Here is a 25,403-nt window from a genome sequence, read left to right on the forward strand (position 1 = left end):
AAACCCACGTATCTCCAGAACAACATGGACGTGATATTTTGTGTCTTTTGATATTAGGGATCAGTTTGTCCTCAGATGATTTGCTGTGACGTACCAGGTTCACTTACGTATAGCAAAAATGAAAACATGTCCTCAGGAATTTCTTTAATACCGTTACCCATTCCAGGAAGACATTGTTACGAGTCATCAAAGATTTCAATCATGTTAGGCATGCCCTCCCTCTGACAAAGTCATTCTGACTATCCTTAATCAAATCTTGCCTGTAGAAGTGGAGATTAATTATTTCCTTCAGAATTTTCTCCAGTAGTTTTCCTACCATTGATGTCAGACTCAGCAGTCTTAAATTCTGTGCCATCATGGTTTATCTCGACCCTCCTTGAAAAGTGGAACCACATTAGTCCTCCTCCAGTCCTCTGGCACCTCCCCTGTGGCCAGATGAGGAATTAAGAACTTGGGACACACTGTAATTTCCTTCATCTCCCACAGCAATCTGGGACGCATCTCACCAGGACCTGAGCACTTGTCCACTCTTAAGCTTGCAAAACCTCCTCACTCCCTGAGACAAACTGGTCAAGGATCTCATAGTTTTTCTTTTCCTGAGCTGTGTACTTAAACATCCTCTTTCTCCAAAGTAAAGTTCACTACTAATGACCTTTGGCTGCAGGAATAGGTTACCCCTTTGACCCACTCATTCCCTATTTGTCCTATTTCCTCGGATATATTTACGGAATATCTTGATTCCCCCTAATCTTACCTACCAGTGTTTTTACATTCTCCTCTTTGCTCTCCTAATTGTTTTCTTAAGATCCCCTCTGCACTTCTACTCTGCCAGGCACTTCATTGATTTGCTCCCTTTGCACCTGTAAAAAAACTTCTGTTTCTTTTCCTTACCTGGTCTGAATATTCCTACACATTCATGGTTCTCTGGGCTTGTTGCTCCTAGCTTTCAATCTAAAGACAAAATGTTGATTCTGTACTCTTTGCAGTTCTGTTCTGAACGACTGCATTGTCCTGCTCCTAGTCAACTTAGTCCAAGTCCTGCTTTATTTTAACAAAATCTGCCTTCCCCAATCCTTTACTGCAGACTATCCTTTCTCATAATGACCTTAAAAAATCGCGTTTTAGTCATTATCACAACTAAAAGAAATATGGTGTTATGATCAGAGGGATATTGTCAAAACTCTATTTGGTGATTTTTTTTTTCTGTCCCTTGAGTTAGGTAAACCAGATCTAGTAATTACTGAGGATGAAGAGTACAAACGTGTAGACTTCAGTAAAGTTCCAAAAGTCAAACCAGTCTTCCAGAAAGAAAATGGTAAATGTATAAGCTCTAATAGTTACAGTATTTGAGTGGATAAAAATAAACTATTCTTTAAATTGCTTCTTGTCTTTAAAAATGTATCGTCAATTGTGGAAACTTTAAGACATTTTGATTATCTTGCATAAGAATATGAACCTCAATTTTGAACACTTTCAGAAAAGAATTGTGGTTGGCCCACATTCTTGCAAACAATTCAAGTGATTAATATATTTATCTAATTTCTGTTTGTTTAATCTTGTCAATAAAATGGCAGGTGTTTGCATACATTTTTATGTTCTAATTTGTCTGCAACATGCTTTCAGATCTTTAAAGTAAATTCCTGTTAAAAGCCTGATGATAAAACACCAAACAAATGCATTTTTTTAACTTTGAATTTCTAAGTATAAATTTTAGCAAAATTTAAAATATGAAATCATTGGATTTCAAAGCATTCATATTGATACAAATGATAAATCTCATCTGTAAACTACTGTACCATTTGAGGCAGCTCTTGAATGAATACCTAATACCAATTGTTACCACTCAAATTCTGGATAGTTAGTTATTTTCCACTACAACATCATCTCTGCTTTTTAAAAAAAGTTTTTTATATTGCTGTTCACGTGTGCACAAATTGATTGTTCAGTTTCCAAATTACAAGTGTCTGCCCTGCAGAAGTACTTAAATGGCTGGAAAACATATTGTGACATGGATGTGAAAAGTATTTTTTGCATTTTTGTGCGTTATCAACACATCTAGCAAACAAAGTGGTAATTTATTTGATCCCTTTTCTGACATGATAAATTATGTTTTATTGATTTCTAATTTTATGGACATGCTAAGTGGGAATTGGAAAAATAAAGAAACTAAAAAACATGGATTCAACATGCATTCTCAGGCAAAAGAGGTTGATAAAACATTACGTTCTATGGATCCTTTAAAGAGAATTCTACTAAATATTATATTATACTCATTTATTGAAAACCTCTGCTCAATCTGAGACATAATGTCTGTGCAATGCATTTAAAACTATTAAAAAGTGTCTAAAGAATAATGCTAAAATATTTAAAGTTCTTCTGTGCCATTTAAATTCCATATTGGTTGAATTTATTTTTCAGGTACAATTACAGCTGCCAACGCAAGTACCTTAAATGATGGAGCAGCTGCTTTGGTACTAATGACTGCAGAGGCAGCTAAAAGATTAAATGTTAAACCAATGGCCAGGATTGTAGGTACATGACAAGTACTTTTTTGTTTCCATCAACTAAGTGGAGGCGTAAGATAAAAATCTTAAACTTCAGTCCAATAAACATGAGAAAATGATGACTGTTTTCCATCGCAATCCGCGAAAGCTGACCAACTTGGGAAGTTTTCATCAAGTGAAACTTGACTATAAATACTGTTTATGCATGAGCACCACAGAAAAGTGCTTCAGTTAATGAGCGCGGTCAGGGCAGCTATATTTAATTTGAAGTATCTATATATGTATTTTTCTTGTTTGTGAAAATGATGTTTACAAGAAAATGTTTATTCATTGGATGAAAATATTGAATTTTTTAAACAATAGGTTGTTATGGTTAAACTTGCATTATTTGAAAGTGAAAATGTTTAAAAACACAGGATGTTGGGATTGTTTAGAACACTAACGACAGAAGTGTGAAGTGATTAATTTTGGTAGGAATAACACTGAGAGACAATACTGAATAAAGGGTACAATTGTAAAGGAAGTGCAGAAACAGAAGAACTTGGACAGAAGACTTAACAGAAGAACTGTTTAAATCATTGAAGGTGGAGGTCTAGTTGACAGTGGTTTTTAAACTGGCCTTTATCAATACAGTCATAGCATACAAAAACAAGGTAGTAATATTAATTAAGCATCTTGTTCTTGGTCCTTCTACCAATGGAACAATTTGACCCTCTCTACTCTGTTTAGCACTCTTAGAATTTGTATCACAATCTTTTTGCATTTTTTTTTCTCACGCCACATTCTTCCTAATGTGTAGCACCCAGGACTTGACACAATGCTCCAGCTTCCATTTGTTAAGACGGTTAAGAATAACAGCTTGCCATGTAAGGAAATGTTTCAGAAACCCAACATGGCACCATTTATTTCACTTTGTTGGATATCATCTTGTGGAGAAGCTGTGTAAAATGAAATATTTAGAAATCAGTATTTTTGAAGACTTTTAGGATTGGAGAACGGAAATGGTTCTGCTCTCGTCAGGTCATGAGGAAAGATGCTGGTCTGGTATTTTAACTTGGCTGTGCTTCCCTTTTCAGCTTAATTTCCTCAAAGTCAATCAGTCTACTGAAAAACCTTGAGGAAATTCACATGCATTGCAAGTTGCTGATCTTTTAGACTTAGTTAAACAAACAATGTACAGGACTAGATTCTGGCATTGACTTGACTAGCTCCAGGTTGAAATCATCATAATGAATTTTCACCACTGAGTCCATTTCTGGGCCTTCAGTTGAGCTTCTTAAAATTAAGCTTTTGTTCTTTAATAAACAAAGCACCCAAAGCTGATAAACACATTTTTGAAAGCTTTTACATTTATTTTGTATTTACTTTAGTATAAACCAAAGAAACCATTAAATGTATAATTTTTAAAAAGACTCTCTAGTTTACAATTTAGTTACTGCGAGACAGTGGACCATCTTGAAAGAAGATTTAATTTTTGTGATAAACCAATTTCAGCTGAGTTTTTAAATGGCATCAAGTTAGGACTTAAAATTTATTGGCTTTCTTTAAAACTGAAAACAAGTGTTCTAAAATTGTCCTCATACACTGGTTCACAGGAGATCTTTGGTTGACATCTCTAAATAGATTGGAGTGGAAGCTTAAGCAAATTGCTTCAGAAAACGAGCGTGATTTTAAGTGCAGTTTATACCTGGATTGTTGATTCTAACGTTGTTACACTAGCCCAGGAACTTTCAACTAAGAAATGTGCTTAACCTAATGAGAGAAGATTACTAAGATTAACAAAATTATGTTAAAATTGGTTAAAGATCAAGTTGTTTCATTGAATTATCAATATTCTTTCAGCTGATCTGAAATGAGTTATTATGTATTTTCTTAGTTTTGTAAAACTTGTTTATTTTCTGACCAGCTTTTAGAGATGCTGCAGTGGATCCAATTGATTTTCCAATTGCTCCTGCTTTTGCTATACCAGAGGTAAATATGCATAATATTGATACCATTGATGAAGTCTTTTAGTTGATTGAAGCATCCAGAAAGCATTTTAAAAACAAAAGTTGGATTGTATATAACTGTGCTAAAAGTATTAGGGACAGCATTCGATCCAAAGAGACAAAAAAAATCGCCAGAAAAAGCAACAAGCCAGAGGACTGGAAATGTTAGAGTTCAAGGAAAGAAGACAAAAAAAATTTTCAAGGAGAAGTAGGTTGAGAGAGTAAAATTGCAGGGACATCGAAACTGACCATAAAAGCTTCTGTATGAAGAGAAAAAGATCAGTCAAGGCAAATGTAGGTCTCATGTCAGAAGCTGAGGAAATTATAATGGGGAATGAAGAAATGAACACATACTTGGTTCTGTCTTCCAAACATAGATAATCACCCAGAAAGATTAAAGGCAATCAGTATTAGTAAAAAAAATGGTGCTGGGGGAACTAATCGTCTTAAAGGCTGACAAATCACCAGGGCCTGACAATCCCAAAATACTAAAGGAATGGCCCTAGAAATATTGGATGCATTGGTGGTCATCATCCAAAATTCCCTGGACTCTGGATCAGTTCCTATAGATTAGATGGTAGCAAATGTAACCACACAATTTAGAAAGGGAAGAAGAGAAAAAATAGAATTACAGACTGGTTAGCCTGACACCAGTAGTTGGAAAATGCTAGAGTTTATTATAAAAGATTTGAAAACAGAACACTTGGAAAGCATTAGCTGGATTGGGAAAAGCCATTGTGGATATATGAAGGGCAGATTACGGTTAACAAATCTACTGAAGTTTTTAAGAGGATTTAACAAGTCGAATAGATAAGAGAACCAGTGGATGTGGTATATTTGGATTTTCAGAACGCTTTTGATAAGGTCCCTCATAGTGCCGAAGTTAAAACACATGGGACAGGGGTAATATATGGCCATGGATTGAGAATTGGTTGATTAGGATTCATGATGTGGTGGTGTGATTTCTGACCAGATAGGATTCAGAGAGAGGGAATCTTTGGGTTTTTTCCCTCAGCACTCAGCAGCGACTAGTAGCTTATCACAAGGATCTGTGCTTGGGACCCTGATGTTCATAATATCCATAAATACCTGGTGAGGGAATCAAATGTAACATTTCCAAGTTTGCTGATGATACAAAACTAAGCAGATTTATGAGTGGTGATGGATGCAAGGAGGCTTGAAGCTGATTTAGATAAGTCGAGTGAATGAGTCAACACATGCCAGCTGCAATACGCGGCTAAATTTGAAGTTATACACTTTACCGAGAAAAAGCAGAAAGGAATATAATTTAAATAGTGATATATAGGGAAGTGTGGATGTACAATGGGATCTGGGTGTCCAAGTACACCAGTCACTGAAAGTAGGCAGGTGCAGTGAGAAATTAGGATCGCAGATATTACGTTGGCTTTTATTACAAGAGGATTTGCATTCAGAAAAAAGAAGTCTTATTGCACTTGTACTGGGCCTTGATTAGACCACACCTGGAGTATTTTGTCTCCCCACCTGAAAAGAGGATCTACTTGCCATAAAAAGAGTGCAATAGAGGTTGACTACGCTAGTGATGGGAATAACTGGACAGTTGTATAAGAGAACATTTATTCAGCTGAGCCTTTATTCACATGAGTTTGGAAGAATGAGAGGGGATCTACAAAATATAAAACTCCAAGAGCTGGACAGGAGAGAAAGTGTGAAAATGCTATTAAGTTGGAGGATCGGCCATAATCATATTGAATGGCCTACGCTTGATTCCACTTGCTGTGCTTCTCTAAGTTGAATGTAAAAGGTGAAATATAACAGTGGGTGGTCATCATTTTAAAATATGTAAAAAGAAAAAAAAACTCCAGTAATTTGAACCTTTTGAAAAAAAACCTTTAACTACAATTAAAATGATTTAAATTCCATCAGTGCAAAGAGTTGGAGTGGTTTGGTTACTTTTGGTTTCATAATCATCACATATTTTCCTCTTCACCCTCTGAATTGAATATTTGCATTGTTCAACTAAAAAATCTGATAACCGTCTGTACACTGATACCATCCTTGATAACAAGACCACAAAACATCAAGACATCCAGCAGACCTATAGGACCTGTAGTGTACTGATTTATCAATATTCTGGTTGATTAACTCCACAATCAATATAAAAACACAGTAATAGAAACATAATGTGGAGGATATACACATCATTTATACTTTATTTTAAAGCATAAATCACTTAAATAATAACTTAATAAAACTTGCCAGCTGACAGCCTTGACACACTCATCCTCAAATGACTACTCAAACTGGTGATAACGATAATACAGTAAATGTCTGCTATTGCAGCTATGTAATTGTGTCACTTTGTTGAGAGTTCTGGTTCATTAGATGCAGGTTAAAGCTTAGGCTTTAATTTTATTCCATTCTCTGTAACAGGCTGGTCTGTGAATCTTGTCATCTCATGTCCTGTAATTTTCACTGAAACTGTTTTTGAATGTTTTCACTACACTGTTCAATTGCTGGGCCTATTAAGATTTCATCCATGTTACTTGTTTAGCATAATTGGTACTCTAGTTTTTGTCTCTGGAAACTATGGTAATTTTGACTTGGAGGTCTTGGTTTGGGTTTTGAACAATTGTGGTCTTCTGTCATAATAGTAGATATTACACATTCAGGTTCCTCTTCAAGCCATACATCATCCTGATTTGGAATTATAATCACAATGCCGCTGCTGGTAGCTCAGTGGTTAGCACTGCTACCTCACACAGCACCAGGCACCCGGGTTCGATTCCACCCTCCGGCATCTGTCTATGTGGAGTTTGCGCATTCTCCCCATGTGTGTGTGGGCTTCCTGTGGGTGTTCTGGTTTCCTCCCACAGTCCGAAGATGTGCTAGGTAGATTGGCCACGCTAAATTGCCTGTAGTGTTCAGGGATGTGTAGCTTAGGTGGGTTATAGGGGAATGGGTCTGGGTGGGCTGCTCTGAGGTTTGCTGTGGACTTGGGCCGAAGGGCCTGTTTCCACACTGTAGGGATTCTATGATTCTACTGGAACTCCCTTAATGTGACTATGGGTGATACAGCAGTTCAGGAAGGTTACCACATCACCTTCTCCAGGGCAGATGGAGATTGGCAATAAGTGCTTGCCTCATCAGCAATGCCCAAATCCCATCAATGAATAAAATTTTTTGCGACTTTGGATAATTGAAAAAGTGGTGTTGTTGACAATGTAAATGTAGAAAGGATGTTTCCTTATGTAGGGCAATCTGGAATGAGAAGTTACAGTTTTTAGGATAAGGGGTAGTGGATTTAAAAACAGATGAGAAGTTACTTCAAAGGATTTCGAATTTGGAATTCACTACCTCAATATGTTGGCTGCTAGGACATTGAGTAAATCTAAGGAGGAGATAGACAGATGTCTATTTAGTAATGGGTTGAAGGGTGATGGAGAGCAGGCTGGAAAGTGCAGCTGAAGCTGAGATTAGATCACCCACTATTGTTTCAAATGTTAGAGCAGTTTCAAGGGCCTGAATTGCCTATTCTTACAGCCTTCTGGCCCCCTGGGAATGTGGCAACTTATTACCTCAGTTATGTCATACATGCACGTTTTGGGACAATTTTCAGTGTAAAGAGCAGGGAAAGATGGGAATTTAAAACACAAGAAAATCATCTATTTCTGAAAGAAACTAATTTTTTCTTATTAAATCTAAAATGATTGGGGAAATTAATCATTCAACTGTATCAATTCAAAATGATTCACTGTCTTCTCAGGGTATAACGAAAGAGTGAACAATAAGTACATCTCAAAAATAGACTGTCCCTTTCCTTGGCATTAAGAATTTAACTTTTTTAACCTTCTACTCCTAGATTTAAAAAAAACCTATTTGAGCAACTCAGATCAGTGATATTTTGTTTTGTTCTCTATTTATAAGACACTAAACTTATTGATACAAAGTGCTGGAGATGCTAAGCAAATCTAGTAGCATTGATGAGAGGGGAACAGTTGATGTTGAGTCCAATATGCCATCAGAACTGCTTCATTCTTCATTTCAAAGAGTCTCACTGCACTTGAAATTTTAACTCTGCTTCTTCCTTTACAGAAACCTCCAACCCTGCTGAGTTTCTCAAGTGCTCAGTGTTTTTATTTCAGCTTTCTAGCATGTGCAATTTTTTTGCTTTTTGTTTTAAACCTATTCATTTGCTTCAACATCAATTATCTGGTCTTCATTTTTGTTTTCAATTTACCTAGGACTGTGCAAAGAAATTAATGTAACTTCACCTGGTTGAAAAAAAAACTGAATTTATATGCAGTTATTGTTTTCTGTATTTCTTAAAACAGCTCCTTAAAACAACTGGCATAAAAAAAGAAGATATTACAATGTGGGAGATTAATGAAGCATTTAGTGTTGTTGTTCTGGCTAACATTAAAATGTTGGAAGTTGACCCTCAAAAAGTTAACATCAATGGTGGAGCAGTGTCTCTGGGTCATCCCATTGGGTAAGTAGAAATCCCAAATCTTGTCTTTTTGTAAAAACTGTAGAGTTGTTGGTTTATTATTACCAAATTTGCTGCTTCAGAGCTATCTCTGGGGTACTGGTTCCAAAAACCTAGCTGATGAATTTAATCATTCAACCCAGGCGACCTTTCAGAAACTCCTGATCCTATTACTATCGTCATTATATGTAATATAGTGTCAAGTCACATTGAAATGATTAAACAGTAGTAAAAATGCACCTTGCGCATTACTAGATCTCCCACAGGGGCATTAAAGTCTAATGTTTATTCTCTCCGCTTGATTTGATAGTTCTGCCTTGGAGTTTTACTGTATCTTATTACTGGAAGATATTTTCTTGAGCTTAATTTTTGTCTGGAAGTGTGTCTTCTGTATCGTGTCCAACTCCTTTTGTGGACACAATTCATGTTTTTAAAAAAAGTCTCACCCTCAGAACAACCCTGTTGATTTACCTCTTTCTGAAGGGAACATTGATCAGTAGTTTGTGTGGGAAATGTCTTAGATTCCATCATCTTCACTTGCGTCTTGCCAGCTATTTTTGTTGTAGAAAGCTAATCAGAATCAAGGAGGGAAACTTTTCTAAGCTTGCTTGAGGTGCGTTGCTTATGAATTTGTGTCCTTTGACAGATGTTCCATCTTTTCATGCTGTTCAAACTTCATGAATAACGAAAGATCAAAGATAAATGAAAATACTTTTACATTTTAAATTTGCAACACTTCATTCAGAATCTCTTCTTTTCACTTTAGAATGTCTGGGACAAGAATTGTTGGTCATATGGTTTACAATCTAAAGCCTGGAGAATATGGAGTGGCTGGAATCTGTAATGGAGGTGGTGGTGCTTCTTCAATGTTAATTCAGCGTTTGTAAAATAGGCAATGTCTAATTCAAGGATTAAGCTGCTAAATCTTACTGAACAACAGTGTGTAACAACTTTCTGTAATCATTTGAATGAATACTGGTAGATCTATTGTCACAATCAGTCAGTTTCTGGTAGCAGGTATTACAGCTGCAGTACTTTAAATTGGTAAAGGGTGAAACATGCCTTTTGTGATCTTTAAGTTTATACTTTACTCAACTGTATTCTGATAAGTACAATGTTTGTTTTGTTTAAAAATTAACTGCCCAAATTTGAAATCACTGGCCCTCTGACCAAAGTGAACTATACAAGATTTACATTTTTAAATTGCAGATGCAGCTAAGTGGATTTTTCAATGGATTTGTATTTAAATACATGCCCATCCTGAAGAAAAGCAGTGGGCCTAATTTGTGAAATTTACCTTGAATAGTAACATAAGAGGCATACCAATCATACCTGTCATCTACTGTGGAATCCATGTTTACTTCAAATAAAGTATTTGCAAAAAAATTCTGAATTACTCAAAATATAGGAAGAAGATTGTGAGAACGACAAGAGATTTCTCATCACTTCTTTCTTGTAGAAAATTCTTTCCATTGTTTATTGCAAACTTGTCTTGGAGGTTTGCCATTGGATTGTTGTTTTTAAATTAAGACAAGCTGTGCTACATAAACTGGACTATATTTTCCAATTTTAATGTGATTTTCTTATCTAAACTTAAGTTCCACGTCCAGTTCTTTAAGTAATGCCTGTGAGAATCTGGAGTAGGTGTGTTTGTGTCAAAGGAACATATTCCATATCCTTAAGTTCCATTTAAAGTTCTGCTTTACTGAAATAATGAATACAGACTGCTTAGTAGGTGTTCCTTGAACACATTTATTAAAGCATATGTTGAAGTTTTACAGTATTTACAAATTAACTTGAGTATTAATTATAACTTGAAATATACAGTTTCAAAAGCATTTCAATCATAATCTAGCCATCACTCACTTTCTACAAGATTTGCTTTCAATTGTGCCAGGTAAGGATGTTTGCTCAGTAAATTTCAACACTAAGTGCTGTTATGAGGGCAGTGTAGTTTATTTAAGTTGTGTTAATATCAGAAATCAGTTATTGTACAAAATGAACTAACAGCAGAACGCATGAATATGAAGCCAGTAAGTTCTGCATGATCATTCATCGTACTGCAGTGAACTTAAAAATTTATCTACATCCATTTCAACAGGAAAAGAGTCCAGGTGTTTCTTTCGCTTGTGTTTCTGTAAGATAAAACATTTTGAAGTTAGGACAGATTGAAATTAAAAATGAATTTCTGCAATATGGCTTACGAAGTTAAAAGCAAGCTAAATAACTGAGCAAGATAATAAAATGTGAGGCTGGATGAACACAGCAGGCCAAGCAGCATCTCAGGAGCACAAAAGCTGACGTTTTGGGCCTAGACCCTTCATCAGAGAGCTGGGTCTAGGCCCGAAACGTCAGCTTTTGTGCTCCTGAGATGCTACTTGGCCTGCTGTGTTCATCCAGCCTCACATTTTACTATCTTGGATTCTCCAGCATCTGCAGTTCCCATTATCTCTAAATAACTGAGCAACTATGTTAGGCAATAACAATTCAGTACACTGAAATTGGCAAAGTTTTGTTCAACCAACTTTTACACTGACAAACAATCACATTATATACTTTTAAGCGGAATGCCAGAGATGTGATGGGGCGACAAACATTTACACTGTATATATCTTGGATGAGGTAATTAAGTATATAGACAAGTTTGTGGACGACAAGAAAGGTTGGAAGACAAGTGCTAAGGATGACAATGTCTAGAGAAGGATTAAGCGAGTGAGCAAATACTTGGTAGATGGAATATGTGGTGTTCTGCACTTTAGGAAGAAGAATATGGAGTATTTTAAATGGAGAAAATCTGGAGAAATACACAGGACAGAGGGATTTGGGGGTCCTTGTCCACAAATTACATAAAGCCAGTATCTAGATAGGGAGAGCCTTTTTCCTAGGATGGTGACGGCGAGCACGAGGGGGCATAGCTTTTAAATTGAGGGGTGAAAGATATAGGACAGATGTCAGAGGTAGTTTCTTTACTCAGTAGTAAGGGAATGGAACGCTTTGCTTGCAATGGTAGTAGATTCGCCAACTTTGGGTACATTTAAGTCGTTATTGGATAAGCATATGGACGTACATGGAATAGTGTAGGTTAGATGGGCTTGAGATCGGTATGACAGGTCAGCACAACATTGAGGGCTGAAGGGCCTGTACTGTGTTGTAATGTTCTCAGTTCTGTAGTTGGTTTAAAAAAAGGAAAAGCAAGTAGAATATTGGCCCTTTATTCTCTCATGCGTTTGAAATAAAACTAGGGAGGTTTTACTAAGAACTGTACAAACCACTAGTCAGGCTGTAGCTGGAATACTGCAAACAGAGTGCTTGGTGGCATGGTCCAAAAATAACAATCTCTGTCAACATCAGCAAAATGAAATTGCTAGTCATTAACTTCAGAAAGCAAGGTGGATGACCTCTATCTACATCAATGATGATGAGGTGAAGATGGTCGAGCACATCAAGTCCCTAGGAGTGGTAATCATCAACGATCTGTCCTGGTCCACCCAGGTTAACGTGATGGTCATGGAAGCACAATTCCCTATTTCCTCAGAAGGCTAATTAAATTTGGCATGTCAATAAAGACTCAATTTTTATAGAATGCTGTTCATGGTGCATCTATCAGGATGCATCATGTCATGGAATAGAAACTGTTCTGCCCAGGACCGCAAGAAACTAGAGTAGTGAACACAGCCCATTACACCATGCAAGCCAACCTTCCATCCACTGACTCCATCTGTATTTTCCTGTTGCCTCAGAAAGGCAGCAAACATAATCAAAAGATTCTTCTGTCAGACAGAAGATACAAAAATTTAAACACACGTACCAGATTCAAGAACAGCTTCCTCCCTGCTGTTAATAGACTTCTGAACAGACCTCTCAAATTTTAAATTTAATGTTGATCTCGCTGTGTGTGCCTTCTCTGCAGCCATAACATTGTATTCCTCGCTATTCTATTATCCATAGCACTTTCTATGGTTATGATCTGCCTGTATTATATACAAAACAAAACTATTTTCTGTACCTAGGTGCATGTGACAATAACAAATCAAATCAACGTCAGTTTATCTGCATTGCACTTTATATCCAGTCTACATGCCAATTTTACCTGGACTATTCTGTAATTCTTTGCATCAACAAGTCTTATCTTTCTCAAAATTTTAAGTACAAGGCAACACCCTATCAACCAGTCCATGGTGTGAGTAAGGGAGTCCCAATGTCTTTCACTGTCGCTCACCAAGTGAAACTTGTTCTACTATTTTCAATATCATTATTTATACATTTGCAAGTGGGAACCGTTCTCATCATTGATCAGACTGGTTGTAGCTTGCCAAAGACCTGCCGTTCAGATCAATATGTCAAAATTTTAAGACTGAGCAACTTACATGTGATTTAGATCGTTTCTTCTTTCCAGGTGAGCTCGAATTTTGAATATCTGACTTGCTGGACAAAGACTGATGTCGACATTCCTCCTCCCGTTCTTCTAGCTTACGCTTCTTCTGGCTAAGTGGAGATGTGATTTGATGGGTATTATCTTTCAGAGGGGTGGTACCAGAAGTCTTTGCAATTGCAGCCCTTGAGAGAATCATTAGAGTATGTGCAGCCATACTAACACTGTTTTCACTTCCTGTTTCACTTGCTGGGCTGCATGCTGGTATATCTGGGGTTGTTGGGGGTACCATTACTCTTGGTGATGCCTTCTCATCTCCAAAACCTTTGTTACGTGGAGTCCTTTGAAAATCTGAGCAATCATCTGGACCTTCATTTACATTAGAGCCTGGTGTCCTAGGCATGGTTAAATCAGCATTACTGGTTTGTTTTGGGGCAGGGCTTTGCCTCTGCATATCTTGGAGCATCTCAGCTGCCTGTTTGGTCAGTGTGCTGGTCAGACTGAAACTATCATTTTTATCTAAATTCCTTTTAGAAGCAGTTTCTTGAGAGACTGCAAGTGCAGTGGTGACTTTTTTGCACTCTTGCTGCGATTCAGGAATTCTATTATTGCCATCTTTGTCTACAACTGTAGTTTGCGAATTGGGTCTTTCGCTTTGGGACACTCTTTTTTGCATCTGTATATTTGAAAGATCTGAAGTTTCTCTACTTCTCTGTCGAACCTGATCCCTTCTTGCCTCGTTTTCTTTATTTGCCGTTGTTTTGTGGAAGGACTCATAAGGTTGATCAGATGATGAACTTTTGTTCTTCTCCGATTTCCCTTGCATTTGCCTCCCTTTACTAACCCTTGTATCAGTCCTTTCAGTCCGCTCCTTTTTCTCATCAGATTGATTTATATTATCTGTACGATTTTCCTTTTTTGCTTGACTCATGTTATACTCCATATGGGATTGGTCCGATTGTGTGACTGTTGCATTATCAAAGCACAATACGCGTCTATGGCGCTGGCTTCTCAATTTTGAGCTTGGTGCAATAGGTATCTCCACTGGGGGTTCTCTCGATTTTCCCGCTTGGTCACCAGGAACAGTTGGTTCTGAATTCTCAGCTCTAGAAAATAATTCAGATTTTGTTAAAAGTTGTAACATAAATACAAAGAAAAAAATTCACAAAGGTAGAAATAATTTAGCTACTTCACACAAAGAAGCACTGTATTTCCAATAGATGCCTTCCCAGATTATTTGAAAAAAAAAGTTTTTTCCCAAATTAAAGGAGATTCAATTTCCTTGGATCTCACATCAGTTAAGTGTTTGAGCAGCTCAGGTAGCGGTAAAGTGCAAGCAGAAATTAGAAACAAAAAGGTATGCTGCTGTATGGGAGATAACGGGAACTGCAGACGCTGGAGAATCCGAGATAACAAAAAGTGTGGAGCTGGATGAACACAGCAGGCCAAGCAGCATCTCAGGAGCACAAAAGCTGATGTTTCGGGCCTAGACCCCTCATCAGAAAAAGCTTTTTCTGATGAAGGGTCTAGGCCCGAAACGTCAGCTTTTGTGCTCCTAAGATGCTGCTTGGCCTGCTGTGTTCATCCAGCTCCACACTTTGTTATCTGTGCTGCCATACGGGGCTGGTTAACATTTATTGTAAGTACAGTATAGATATGGCGATAGTTCAGTCATTTTAATTTTTATTCGTTCACCGGATGTGGGCGTCACTGGCTATGGCAGCATTTATTGCCTATCCCAGGGGCAGTCAAAAGTCAACTACATAGCTGTGAATCTGGAGTCACATGTAGACCAGACCAGGTGGGGATGGCAAATCTTCTTGCCTGAAGGACATCAGGAAACCAGATGGGCGTTTCTAACAATTGGCAATGGCATCAGTATCATCATTAGACTCAATGCCAGATTTTTACTCAATTCAAAATGCTCCATCTGCCATGACAGGATTTAAATCTTGTTCCCAGATGTTACTTGGGTCTCTAGCTAATAGTCTCAGAATAATACCACTGGGTATTGCCTCCCCACAAAAATTAATTAACTAAACAGAATAGACATGGATGGGCAGGCGATGTTTTGCAGCTGTAGGATGTGGGAGCTGGTGAATACCAGTGTGATCCATGGTGACATTGGCAGCAAGTGTTAGCTGCAAGGAACTTCAGCTCAGAGCCGATGAACTGTAATCCGAACTGCAAATCCAGAAGACATCAGGGAGAGGGAGAGATATCTTGATCCTGTTTCAAGAGACAGTCACACCCCTTACATTATTCATATCAAATCTTGTCAGTTATCAGGGACTGGAAGGTGAAACAGGTATGACAATCCTGAATTTAGCTTTGGAGGGATATCAACCAATCTTGTCCAGTAGGTACCAGGTTTTCACTCCCAGTGTGGACGTAAGCACAGACTGCAGTAATGATGAGCATTGTGATCCAGACCATCATTCAAGTGGAGACAGAAAAGAGAAATTTTACACTACATTTCTCATTATGTAATTCACGGAATAGATACTGCGTTTTGCAGCAAAGACAGCCCCAAAGGCTGTGTTGTCTACCTGGTACCAAAGTTCAGGATCTCTCTTCTGGGCTGGACAGGAACTTCGAGTAGAGGGGAAGGATCCAGTTGCCTTAGTCCATTTAGCTACCAAAATGGTAGGACTAGCTGCAGGCTAAACTAAAAGGCAGAAACCACAAAGATGATAACCTCGGAGTTACTATGCGAGCTAGGGGCAAATTGGGATAGGTTAATTAAAATGAGAAGAAATCATCTGGTTCAAAGATTTCTGGGAGAAACAGATTCTGATTCATGATGCACTGGGCCCAGACTGGGGAGAAATGAGCTGTTCCAGTGGGATGGGCTTCATTTCAACCACGCAGTGAGCAGTGTCCAAGAGAAGCATATTACTAGGGCTGTAGATATGGCTTTAAATTAATTAGTATGACAGGGTTCAACTGAAAGGAAGCCTTTAAAAAAACAATTAAAAAGTGCAAGAGTAGAGGTGCAGGGCAGTGAAGGGTGATCAAACTGTGACAGAAGAGTGCAGCAGAAATTATAATCAGTGAGGGCAATAAAGGTAAAGCATCAAAGCTCACATCTTTTTTCGTAATGAACACAGTATTCGTAACAAGGTAAAATCTGTTGCCAGTACAAATAGAAATAAAAGAATATGGTATGATAGTTATTACTAAGATTTGGTTGCAGGGTGATCAAGGCAGACTGGAAAACCAATAATGGTGACAGAGAAATGGCACATAATTGAAACCAAATTTTTTGCATCCATCTTCGCACTGGAGGACACCATAAAGATCCCAAAGACATAAGCAAATTGCTACTGAGAGGAAGTATTTCACAAACATGACTAAATGCAGTCAGGTCGTCCGTACCAGATGGCCTGCATTTGAGGGTTTTAATAGAACAGGCTACACAGAGATACTAATGGCATTGGTTGAAATATTTCAGAACTCACTGGATTCTAGGAGGTTTTCAGCAGATTGGAAAATCTCACATGACATCCTATTCATGAAGTGAGGGAAACCATAAGGAGGAAACTGTCATTGGGAAAATGCTAAGGCCCATTAGGGAAGATATAGCAGGTCCATTATAAAAGCTTAATACAATCAAACAGCCAGTGTGGTTTTGTGAAACGGAAATCATATTTGACAAAATTGCCGGAGTTCCTTGAGGCTCTAACAGGCAGCATTTAAAACGGGAACTGGTGCACAGTGTATTTAGATTTTCAGCAGGCATTCAGTAAAAGGTACCAGAAAAGATGTTTTACACAAGATGGAAGCTCACTGTACTCTGGCTAGTGAGTCAGCATGGATTGAAAAATTGTTTAACGTAAGACAAATCGGGATTAATGGGTCTTTTCGGGTTGAAAAGATGCAACCTGCAGAATAAAAAAGGATCAGATACATGACTTCAATTATTTGTTATTCATAACAATGATGAATAGCCAAAATTTGCTGACCATAGAAAAATAGGTCTGAGGGTACATTGAGACGAGAACCTGCAACTGAATATGGATAGGTGGAGTTAGTGAGCAAACACTTGGCGGATGGAGTTTAATTTAGCAAAGTGACAGGTCATGCGTTTTGTTAGGAAGAATCAAAATGCAATTCAATGCAGAGAGACCCTAAGTAGGACAGCACTGAGTTAGATCTGTGTTCTTGTGCATGAAACGACGTTAGCATGCAGGAATTACAAATAATTAAGGCAGCAAATGGAATACTGGCCTATAATTGTTAGTTTGAAAACAGTGCAGTCTTGTTACAGTTGTACAAGGATGTTGTTGAGGCCACACCTAGAGAGTACTATGTACTGTTTCGATCCATGTATTTAATAAAGAATATACTGGTACTGAAGGCAGTTCGAGAGATTTGCAAGGATGATTCCTGGGATGAAGGGTTTGACCTATCAAGAACAACTAAACAGGTTAGGCCTCAGAGTTTAAAAGAAAGGGGCGATCTTACTGAAACATACAAGATTGAGTGGGCTTGCCTTGATAGATAGTCAGATGATCTTTCCCCTGCTTGGAGGAACCTTGAGCTAGGATTGAGTTACAGAATAAAGAGGACACTTATTTAAAACTGAGACATGAATGTATTTCTTCCCAAGAGTAGTGAATCTTGAATTCTTTATCCCAGGTAGTTATGGAGACTAGATCCACCTGAAAAGTATTTAAAACAGATCAATTTTTCAAAAATTGGAGTTGACAGCTATTCTAAGGTGGCATGCAACAGCAGTTAAAGACCTGACGTGGATCAGTCAAGATCTTGTTGAAATGCTGGGTGGGCTTGAGGAGCTGAAAGGCTGTCTCTTGTTCCTATTCCTTATGTTATATAGTCTCTACCCTAACAATGCAATAACCTGGCAGTTTTAGATTCAGAAAGTTTAGTTTCAGAAAGTCTATCTTCACCAAGTTGAGTTGTGATTTGCCAAAAGTAAACTGGAAACAGCAACTTGAAGGCAAAAGTTTCATGGAAGATTTGCAAAGAGTTGCAGGACATAAAACAAATATGTCCCCAGAAATAAAGTGCACTTATAAATACAGATGATCCTGAAAGTCAACGATAATACAGAGTATGTGTTTCTTTTTGCCTTATGTCTGATACCAACAGCTCAAAATTACAGAAAATCTAGATGAGCATGCAATAAGAAAGTTCAGGGGTGAAATTACAAAGGCAGAGAGTGCATATAATGATATTGGCAATTGAAATCATGTGTTTATAAATTGTCTGGGCTAACCAAGAGCAGCAAGTAGGGGTCAACTAGAAAACGAAGTTAAAGTTTTTCAGAAGGTTGCCGGAATCGTGCAAAGCAAACAGGAACACCTATAGAGTTTTTTAAAAAAAGGAATGGACACCCAAAAAGGACAATCTGCCGTTATCTCTGTGACAGACCACAACAAGGCCAGACACACTAGTCACCCCATCATACATCAGAGACATATTAGAGATGACCACAAGACCATTCAGACCCTTAGGTATCAGGGTAGCCCACAAACCAACAACCACCCTGCAACAGCTACTGATGAATGTAAAGGATCCCATTCCCACAACCAATAAAACTAATGTAACGTACAAAATACCATGCAAGGACTGACAGAAACATCACATAGGCCAAACTGGAAGAAAACTGACAATGAACACCAAGTAGCCACCCAGAGACATGACTAATTCTCACTGATCTCAGTATTCACCAACAAAGGAGGACAACACATCCATAACAGCACAAGCCAAACATGCCTGGAAATTTCTGGAGGCCTGGCATTCCAACTGGAATGCCATCAACTAACTCATTGAATTGGACTTGACATACAAACCCATGAAAAACAGAACCAGAAGTGATGCCAACCAGCCCAGCAGACTGAGGCATATAAATAACAAGGAGGGACAGAACACCAATGCTTCAGTGAGGCGTAATGACGATGTTACTTTGTAGACGTTTCATCACCCTGCTATCAAACACACCGGCTCAGCGAGTAAGTCTACAACCTCAGAATGAAGTTAACTTGTATCAGAGAGCATTTCATTTTGTACATTTTCCATTTACCCCAAAAAAGCCAAAATGTTAACACCGAGGATCATAATATCTGGATGGTATAAACCTAGTGAGAGGAACTACATCAGGGTTTAACATCTAAAATAAATCCAAATGAAACGTAGCCCAGCAGATAAAAGAAACAAGGGAATAAGCAGCAAAGGCTTAGACTGCTAACTTTATTTTTAAAAAAAGGAAAGTGCACAAATTATTGGAGAAAATCCAAGTATAAACTGTAAGTGAGATAAACATAGATTCATTCAGTATTGATTTAAAGAATGCATCTGGCTACTTGACTGAAGAGGTTAACAAGGAGGATTGATGGAACGAGTATATTTAAATACAGTCTACATGGATTTCAGCGTACAGTGTTACATGGCATACCAGTCAGCTGTCCAAGGACAAGTTGCTCAGTGTTAGGAAACAAAGATCGCTGGACGTTCTTGTGATTGACAGGCTTATTATCAGTGTATCCTCCAGGTTATGATATTAGGACCGTTACTATTTTGGATATACTAGTGAATCATAGACTTAAATCTAAGGGACAAGATTAACCAGTTTGCAGGTGGAACAAAAAAAATTTTTGTTGTTACTGGGTAGGAAAGATAGATCAGTATTATACAGGAACACATTAATGAACCAGCCAGGTGTACAACATAGAGACAAAGTGGAATTTAATCCAGACAAGTGTGCTACTGCATTTGGGGAAGACAAACATAATACACAGTTGGACACCAAGGAGGTTAATGGAAGAGAAGATCTGTGGAGAGCATATCCACAGATTCGCAAAGACAGCAGGACACGTGGATATGGTGACTAACAAGGTATATAACAAGGGCAGGTAGAGTACTGTACATTGTTCTGGTCACATTACAGAAAGAAAGTGATCCCATTATAAAGGCTACAAACAAGATTTAGCCAGATTTGCCAGGATTTGAGAATTTCAGCTCCGAGGAACATTTCCATGAGCTGTTGCAGTGTTTTTTTTTGAACAGAGGAGGTTTCACTGAGGTGCACAAAATTTGAGGGACCTAGGGACCTAATATCATAACCTGGAGGATACACTGATAATAGCCTGTCAATCACAAGAACATCCAGCGATCTTTGTTTCCTAACACTGAGCAACTGGTTGGATCCATCTCCCATACCAAAGAGGTCAATAATCAACAGAGATGATGGGAACTGCAGATGCTGGAGATTCCAAGATAATAAAATGTGAGGCTGGACGAACACAGCAGGCCAAGCAGCATCTCAGGAGCACAAAAGCTGACGTTTCGGGCCTAGACCCTTCATCAGAGAGGTGATGAAGGGTCTAGGCCCGAAACGTCAGCTTTTGTGCTCCTGAGATGCTGCTTGGCCTGCTGTGTTCGTCCAGCCTCACATTTTATTATCAATAATCAACAGATATAGGTTTAGAATGATTGGCAGGAGGATTAGAGGGAGTATTGAGGGAAACACTGTTCAACGAAGAATGGAGAGGGTCTTTGGCACACTGCCTGAAAGGATGGTAAAGACAAAACCTTTGTGTCATGTTGCATATAAATCTGAATTCACACTTTAGGAAACTATAGGGCTAAGGACTATGAGCTAAAAAGTCAGTTTAAACTGATTCCTGTTTTGTAGGTGGCGCAGGAACAGTTGACTAAACGGTCTCCCCTTCTATGATATACATTTTCTACGTTTATGTTTATGATAAGCCAGTCCTAACAGAAACATAGCATGCAAAGACTAACAGGAGAACACTGTTCCTCTTCCTTTCCCTCAAACAATGTAACTTGTAGCATCACCATCTCAGCCAAACCAGGAGCTAAAATTACAGCAGAATTTGATTAAGGTCCCTTGCCACAGATATATGAAGCCTAGCTGAAAAAAATACTTTGAATTGTATACCTGCCCAATCATTACTTCCAAACAACAAATACAGGAGGTTAATTTTAATACCAGACAAAATGACCAGCAATTATTCAGATACTTTACCTCTGAGGCTGGGAAGTATTTTGTGTGATTGTTGAATCTATTGAAATAAGAGTGCCAATGACCGAGGATTGTCCTAGAAAACAAAATAAAGTGGTTAATTTTATGAAGGTTGTATTTTCCAAGGTTGGTTAACAAAAATGACAAAGCAAAACATCAAACTTTTCAGTTTTTGTATTTATACCAGTCCATGGTAAAGAATGAAGACACACATTACCAAATCATACAAAGCTCTATTAGGGCACTAATTGCAAATCTGCTTTCAGCCACCAAAAGTGAGAATTACACAAACTTTCCATAATGCACAGAAGCTTTATAAATAGTCAAAATAATTTACTTAAACACTGACCATTTGCTAAAGCAACATACCAAGCAGGTAAATGTGACATTTTAATTGATAGATTTCACTTTACAAACATTGAACCTTTTAGAATGAATTCAGTCCTTAGCTTTTTCTTTCTGTGCACGCTGACCTGTATTTAAGGTGCTTGGCTGAACAGCTAACTGCGGTGGTTTCCTTGAAATGGGAAGTTTACTGAATCGGTTACATTTTTTGCCAAGTGATGATGATGATACTGGCATACGAAGAACCTGGTTAAAGTAAATAGACATTGCATAAGTCCTGCAATTAAAGAAAATACTTTATCACAAATAGCTGTTGAGGCAATGATTCTTACATTGTGTAGAATTGAATGGCATCATGCATCGAACAGTGTCTAAGCACTGTACTGTTTCTGGGCAGTATGAAACAATATCAATCAAACCCTCAAGGATTCCAACTCAATGTATAAATTTCTTCAATAAAGGTAAATTTGCCATAGTCCTGGAGGTGGTTTCACCAGAGGGTCACCACATATCAGGTGAGGGGAGAGTTTGAGAAGGTGGCACTTTCATGGTAACTTCAGCTGGTATAGTAATTGAATCCGTGTTGTTGGCATCAGTCTGCATTGCAAACCAGCTGTCTAGCCAACTTAACTGATTATTCTCCTCAATAAATGCAGCACCTCCTGTGCAGACACCTACAGAATAGAAATGAACTGACCTGTTGAGGTGATACCGTAAATGACGTTCCACTATTTGGACCCATTATTGAAACAGGAATAACACCCATCATTCCTTGCAGCACTGGCTGAACAGGGGATGTAATAATAAAGGTTGACCCTGAGAAGCAACACATTTAGATTTCAGAAACACGTTAGAAAAGAACAGCTTAGACAAGTCAGAAAATCTTCAAAAACAAATATTTATTGCTTACGATGAGCTACAAGGATCTGAGGTCAAACTACCACTCAACTTTTGAGAGAAAAAAACCACCACAGGTAAAATGTTTCTGTTACCCTTCTTCATTTTAGAGACAGGAGACACAATAGCTCATGTGGCTGTTACATAACAGCTAGTGAGAGAAGAGTGTAAGTGGTTATTAAGTTGGAATTTATCTTCCATAAATATCGCACATAAGTGTAAGAAGCAGCAATCACTGACGAGAAAATCACAGGTCTATTAGCTCAATTTCAGGTTCCGTTTGTTATGTGCCAACAAGAGAAAAACTATCAAACTGTCTCCATCTGCTCTGCTGGTTAGTCTCTTTACTTGTTTTTGCAAGACTTGTTTGACATCAGCTACTACCATGCCCAATACCGTATTATTTCAAAACTGAAGTACCAAGCAACACGTTGCCAATATTACAGTGATAATTATGCAGGGTGGAAAATGTGTCACTTGTAAATTTTTTAAAGACCATTATCACATACATTATTACCTTGTGAAAAATTTGAAGAGACAGGCTGCCCCACAGTCAAAACAGTGCTTGGTCTTGGAGGTGTTGATAAAGTTTGAGGAACAGATGTTGCGATAGTTGTTGATCCAGAGCTGCTTGGTAGCATCAAGACATTTGTAGAATTACCTCGATGGTCCAAAATAAACGTGTTTCCGTTATTGGGTTCCTCTCCTTTCCTCAATGATTGCCCTGCAGAATCTTGCATACAAGTTGCTATCAGGACACTGCTGGATTGCCCAAATGTGGCAGCAGCAGGCAATAGTTGAATAAGCCCAGTGTCTTTTGATAAACTGAGAGGATTTTGTGTGGATAGAGTACAATCAGCCTGTGGTATATTAATAGTCACATTGCTAGAGGTAATGCTTTGCACTGGCACAGCTTCAACTTCAGTCCTTGCGACATTGTGCTCATTGCTTTCAGGCTCCTCTGTCATCCTCAAGCTATTTATAGCACTTTCTGTTTCTTCAGAACTTACACACTCATTGCGATTGGTTTCAGTATTGGCAACGCTGTTGCTATTTGATACAGATTGGCTTAATCCTTTGCCTTTTAAGGGTGTACCACCCGGAGAGGACATTATAATTGTTGGTACATTTTCATTAGTGATACTAGACACAGCATTATTTAATTCTGGATCTGAAGATGACTGTTTAGGGTCATCACTAATTATTATTTTGAGAGTTACTATATTTGAGGGATCTACCTCCATTGTGCTAGAAGGTTCAGCATTTGAATTTTTGGAGACTGAGATACCATCAGTCTTTACAGAAGTGGCTTTAAGAGATGACTTTGCCACTGCGTTGGTCGAAACACTTTCAGTTGCAGGATTCAGGCCCGAAGTAACAAAACTTGGTTGAAGAGATATAGCCCTAATCTCAGAACTTGATTTAGAAGCAACAGAGGAGGAAACAGGTTCGGCTCGGTCAGGCAACTCCACTTCAGCAGAAATGATACAGGTTTTCATTGCACCAGATTGAAGAGAGTTTACTGAACTAGAGCTTACAGTGGAACTATTTGATAGTTCGGGTACAGTTGAAACAAGGACTTGAGATTGCTGAACATTGGTCAAAGCGCTTTTAGAATTTTCAACATTGTGCAGAGCATTTTGCAGATCTGACACCGTAGTTAATGAGTTATCGGAGTTAGCTGGTAAGGGCTTTCTTCCCTCCAGAGACATAGGCTCAGACTCAGATCTTTTCTGCAGTACAAACGTTGACTGATCTGATGCTTCAGAACAAGCTGAAAGTGGTTTATTACAAACTACAGTTGCAGTCTTATCACTCGTTCTTGTGACACACACAGTTTGTGCTGTTAGCGTTTCAATTTTATGCTGACTCGTTACTGCTTTTGACTTATCAGTACCATAAAACATAGATCTATTAGCTGCTTCAGCAAGTCCATTTTGAAATGTGAATTTGGATATTGACTCTGTTTTTGCATTATGATCAGTTAACTGGTCAACACCTAAATGGTCCTCACTGTGCTTCTGCTGCACAAGTGGAGATGGTACTATCTTTTCATGATGAGTGGATGATGACTGGGCTTCAATCTCCATTTCTGCAACATCTCCAACTTCCTGACACTCTGACATTGCTAAAGTGGTTGTGTGAATAGCAGCAACAGACGAAGGAAGGGCAGACACAGAAGCAGATTCTCCTGGGGTCCAACAGCTACATTTCAATGTCTGGTTGCTGGTTGCTTGACTATCCATTGAAAGCATAGATTTCTTTGCATAAGTTGCATTCAAAGTTTGAGAAGTCTGATTTTCTTTTTTGGCAGATTTTGCAATGGAATTAGATTCTGATGACACTTTAGTTTTATGTGCTGTCCCATCAGCCTTGCTTTTCTTCGTATAACCACTTGACACTTTCTCAGAGACTGCTGATGGTAAGGACACTGGAATATCAAAAGAAGAAAAAATAAAATGATATGGTTTGCAAACCTAACAAAAAAAATGACAAATAATTTTAAAAGGTACATTTTTTGAACTAAGAGCAATTATATGTTGAAGGAGCATGTGTTACGATTATTTGACAAATTCACATAGGTGCATTTATTAAATTACGAACAAAACTACAGCTCACCCAATTCCTCTGTTTGATAGGTGTCAAATGCCTCAGAGAAACCTGAACTTGTACCATTTTCTATTATTTCCAAATCTACTTGACTGCATGGTCCATGATCCGAGTCTCCACTCCTTTTAGATTTACCTAACGTCATTACAGAATACAAAACACAAATGCACTAAATTAAAAGCACAACTCTGGATACGCATTTAATCCT

The 25,403-nt window shown here is 38.1% G+C and overlaps 2 protein-coding genes across 2 annotated transcripts in view; one reads left to right on the plus strand and one right to left on the minus strand.

Annotated features, from left to right (window-relative positions):
• The window catches only part of acat1 (acetyl-CoA acetyltransferase 1), a 31,652-nt gene extending 20,948 nt beyond the window's left edge, over positions 1 to 10,704 (plus strand). The window contains exons 8-12 of the mRNA XM_048533059.2: positions 1,220 to 1,315; positions 2,419 to 2,532; positions 4,411 to 4,475; positions 8,806 to 8,963; positions 9,727 to 10,704. Of these exons, the coding sequence (XP_048389016.1) occupies positions 1,220 to 1,315; positions 2,419 to 2,532; positions 4,411 to 4,475; positions 8,806 to 8,963; positions 9,727 to 9,847 (554 nt within the window). The 3' untranslated portion in view covers positions 9,848 to 10,704. The remainder of the gene's footprint in view (positions 1 to 1,219; positions 1,316 to 2,418; positions 2,533 to 4,410; positions 4,476 to 8,805; positions 8,964 to 9,726) is intronic.
• A 2-nt stretch (positions 10,705 to 10,706) lies between these two features.
• The window catches only part of npat (nuclear protein, ataxia-telangiectasia locus), a 44,407-nt gene continuing 29,710 nt past the window's right edge, over positions 10,707 to 25,403 (minus strand). The window contains exons 12-18 of the mRNA XM_048533058.2: positions 25,205 to 25,330; positions 23,103 to 25,016; positions 22,386 to 22,504; positions 21,817 to 21,934; positions 21,347 to 21,419; positions 13,328 to 14,438; positions 10,707 to 11,095 (exon numbers count right to left, since the gene is read on the minus strand). Coding sequence (XP_048389015.1) covers positions 11,009 to 11,095; positions 13,328 to 14,438; positions 21,347 to 21,419; positions 21,817 to 21,934; positions 22,386 to 22,504; positions 23,103 to 25,016; positions 25,205 to 25,330 — 3,548 coding nt within the window. The 3' untranslated portion in view covers positions 10,707 to 11,008. The remainder of the gene's footprint in view (positions 11,096 to 13,327; positions 14,439 to 21,346; positions 21,420 to 21,816; positions 21,935 to 22,385; positions 22,505 to 23,102; positions 25,017 to 25,204; positions 25,331 to 25,403) is intronic.

This window comes from Stegostoma tigrinum, chromosome 6 (genome assembly GCF_030684315.1).
Source record: "Stegostoma tigrinum isolate sSteTig4 chromosome 6, sSteTig4.hap1, whole genome shotgun sequence".
In the NCBI taxonomy this organism is placed as follows: Eukaryota; Metazoa; Chordata; class Chondrichthyes; order Orectolobiformes; family Stegostomatidae; genus Stegostoma; species Stegostoma tigrinum.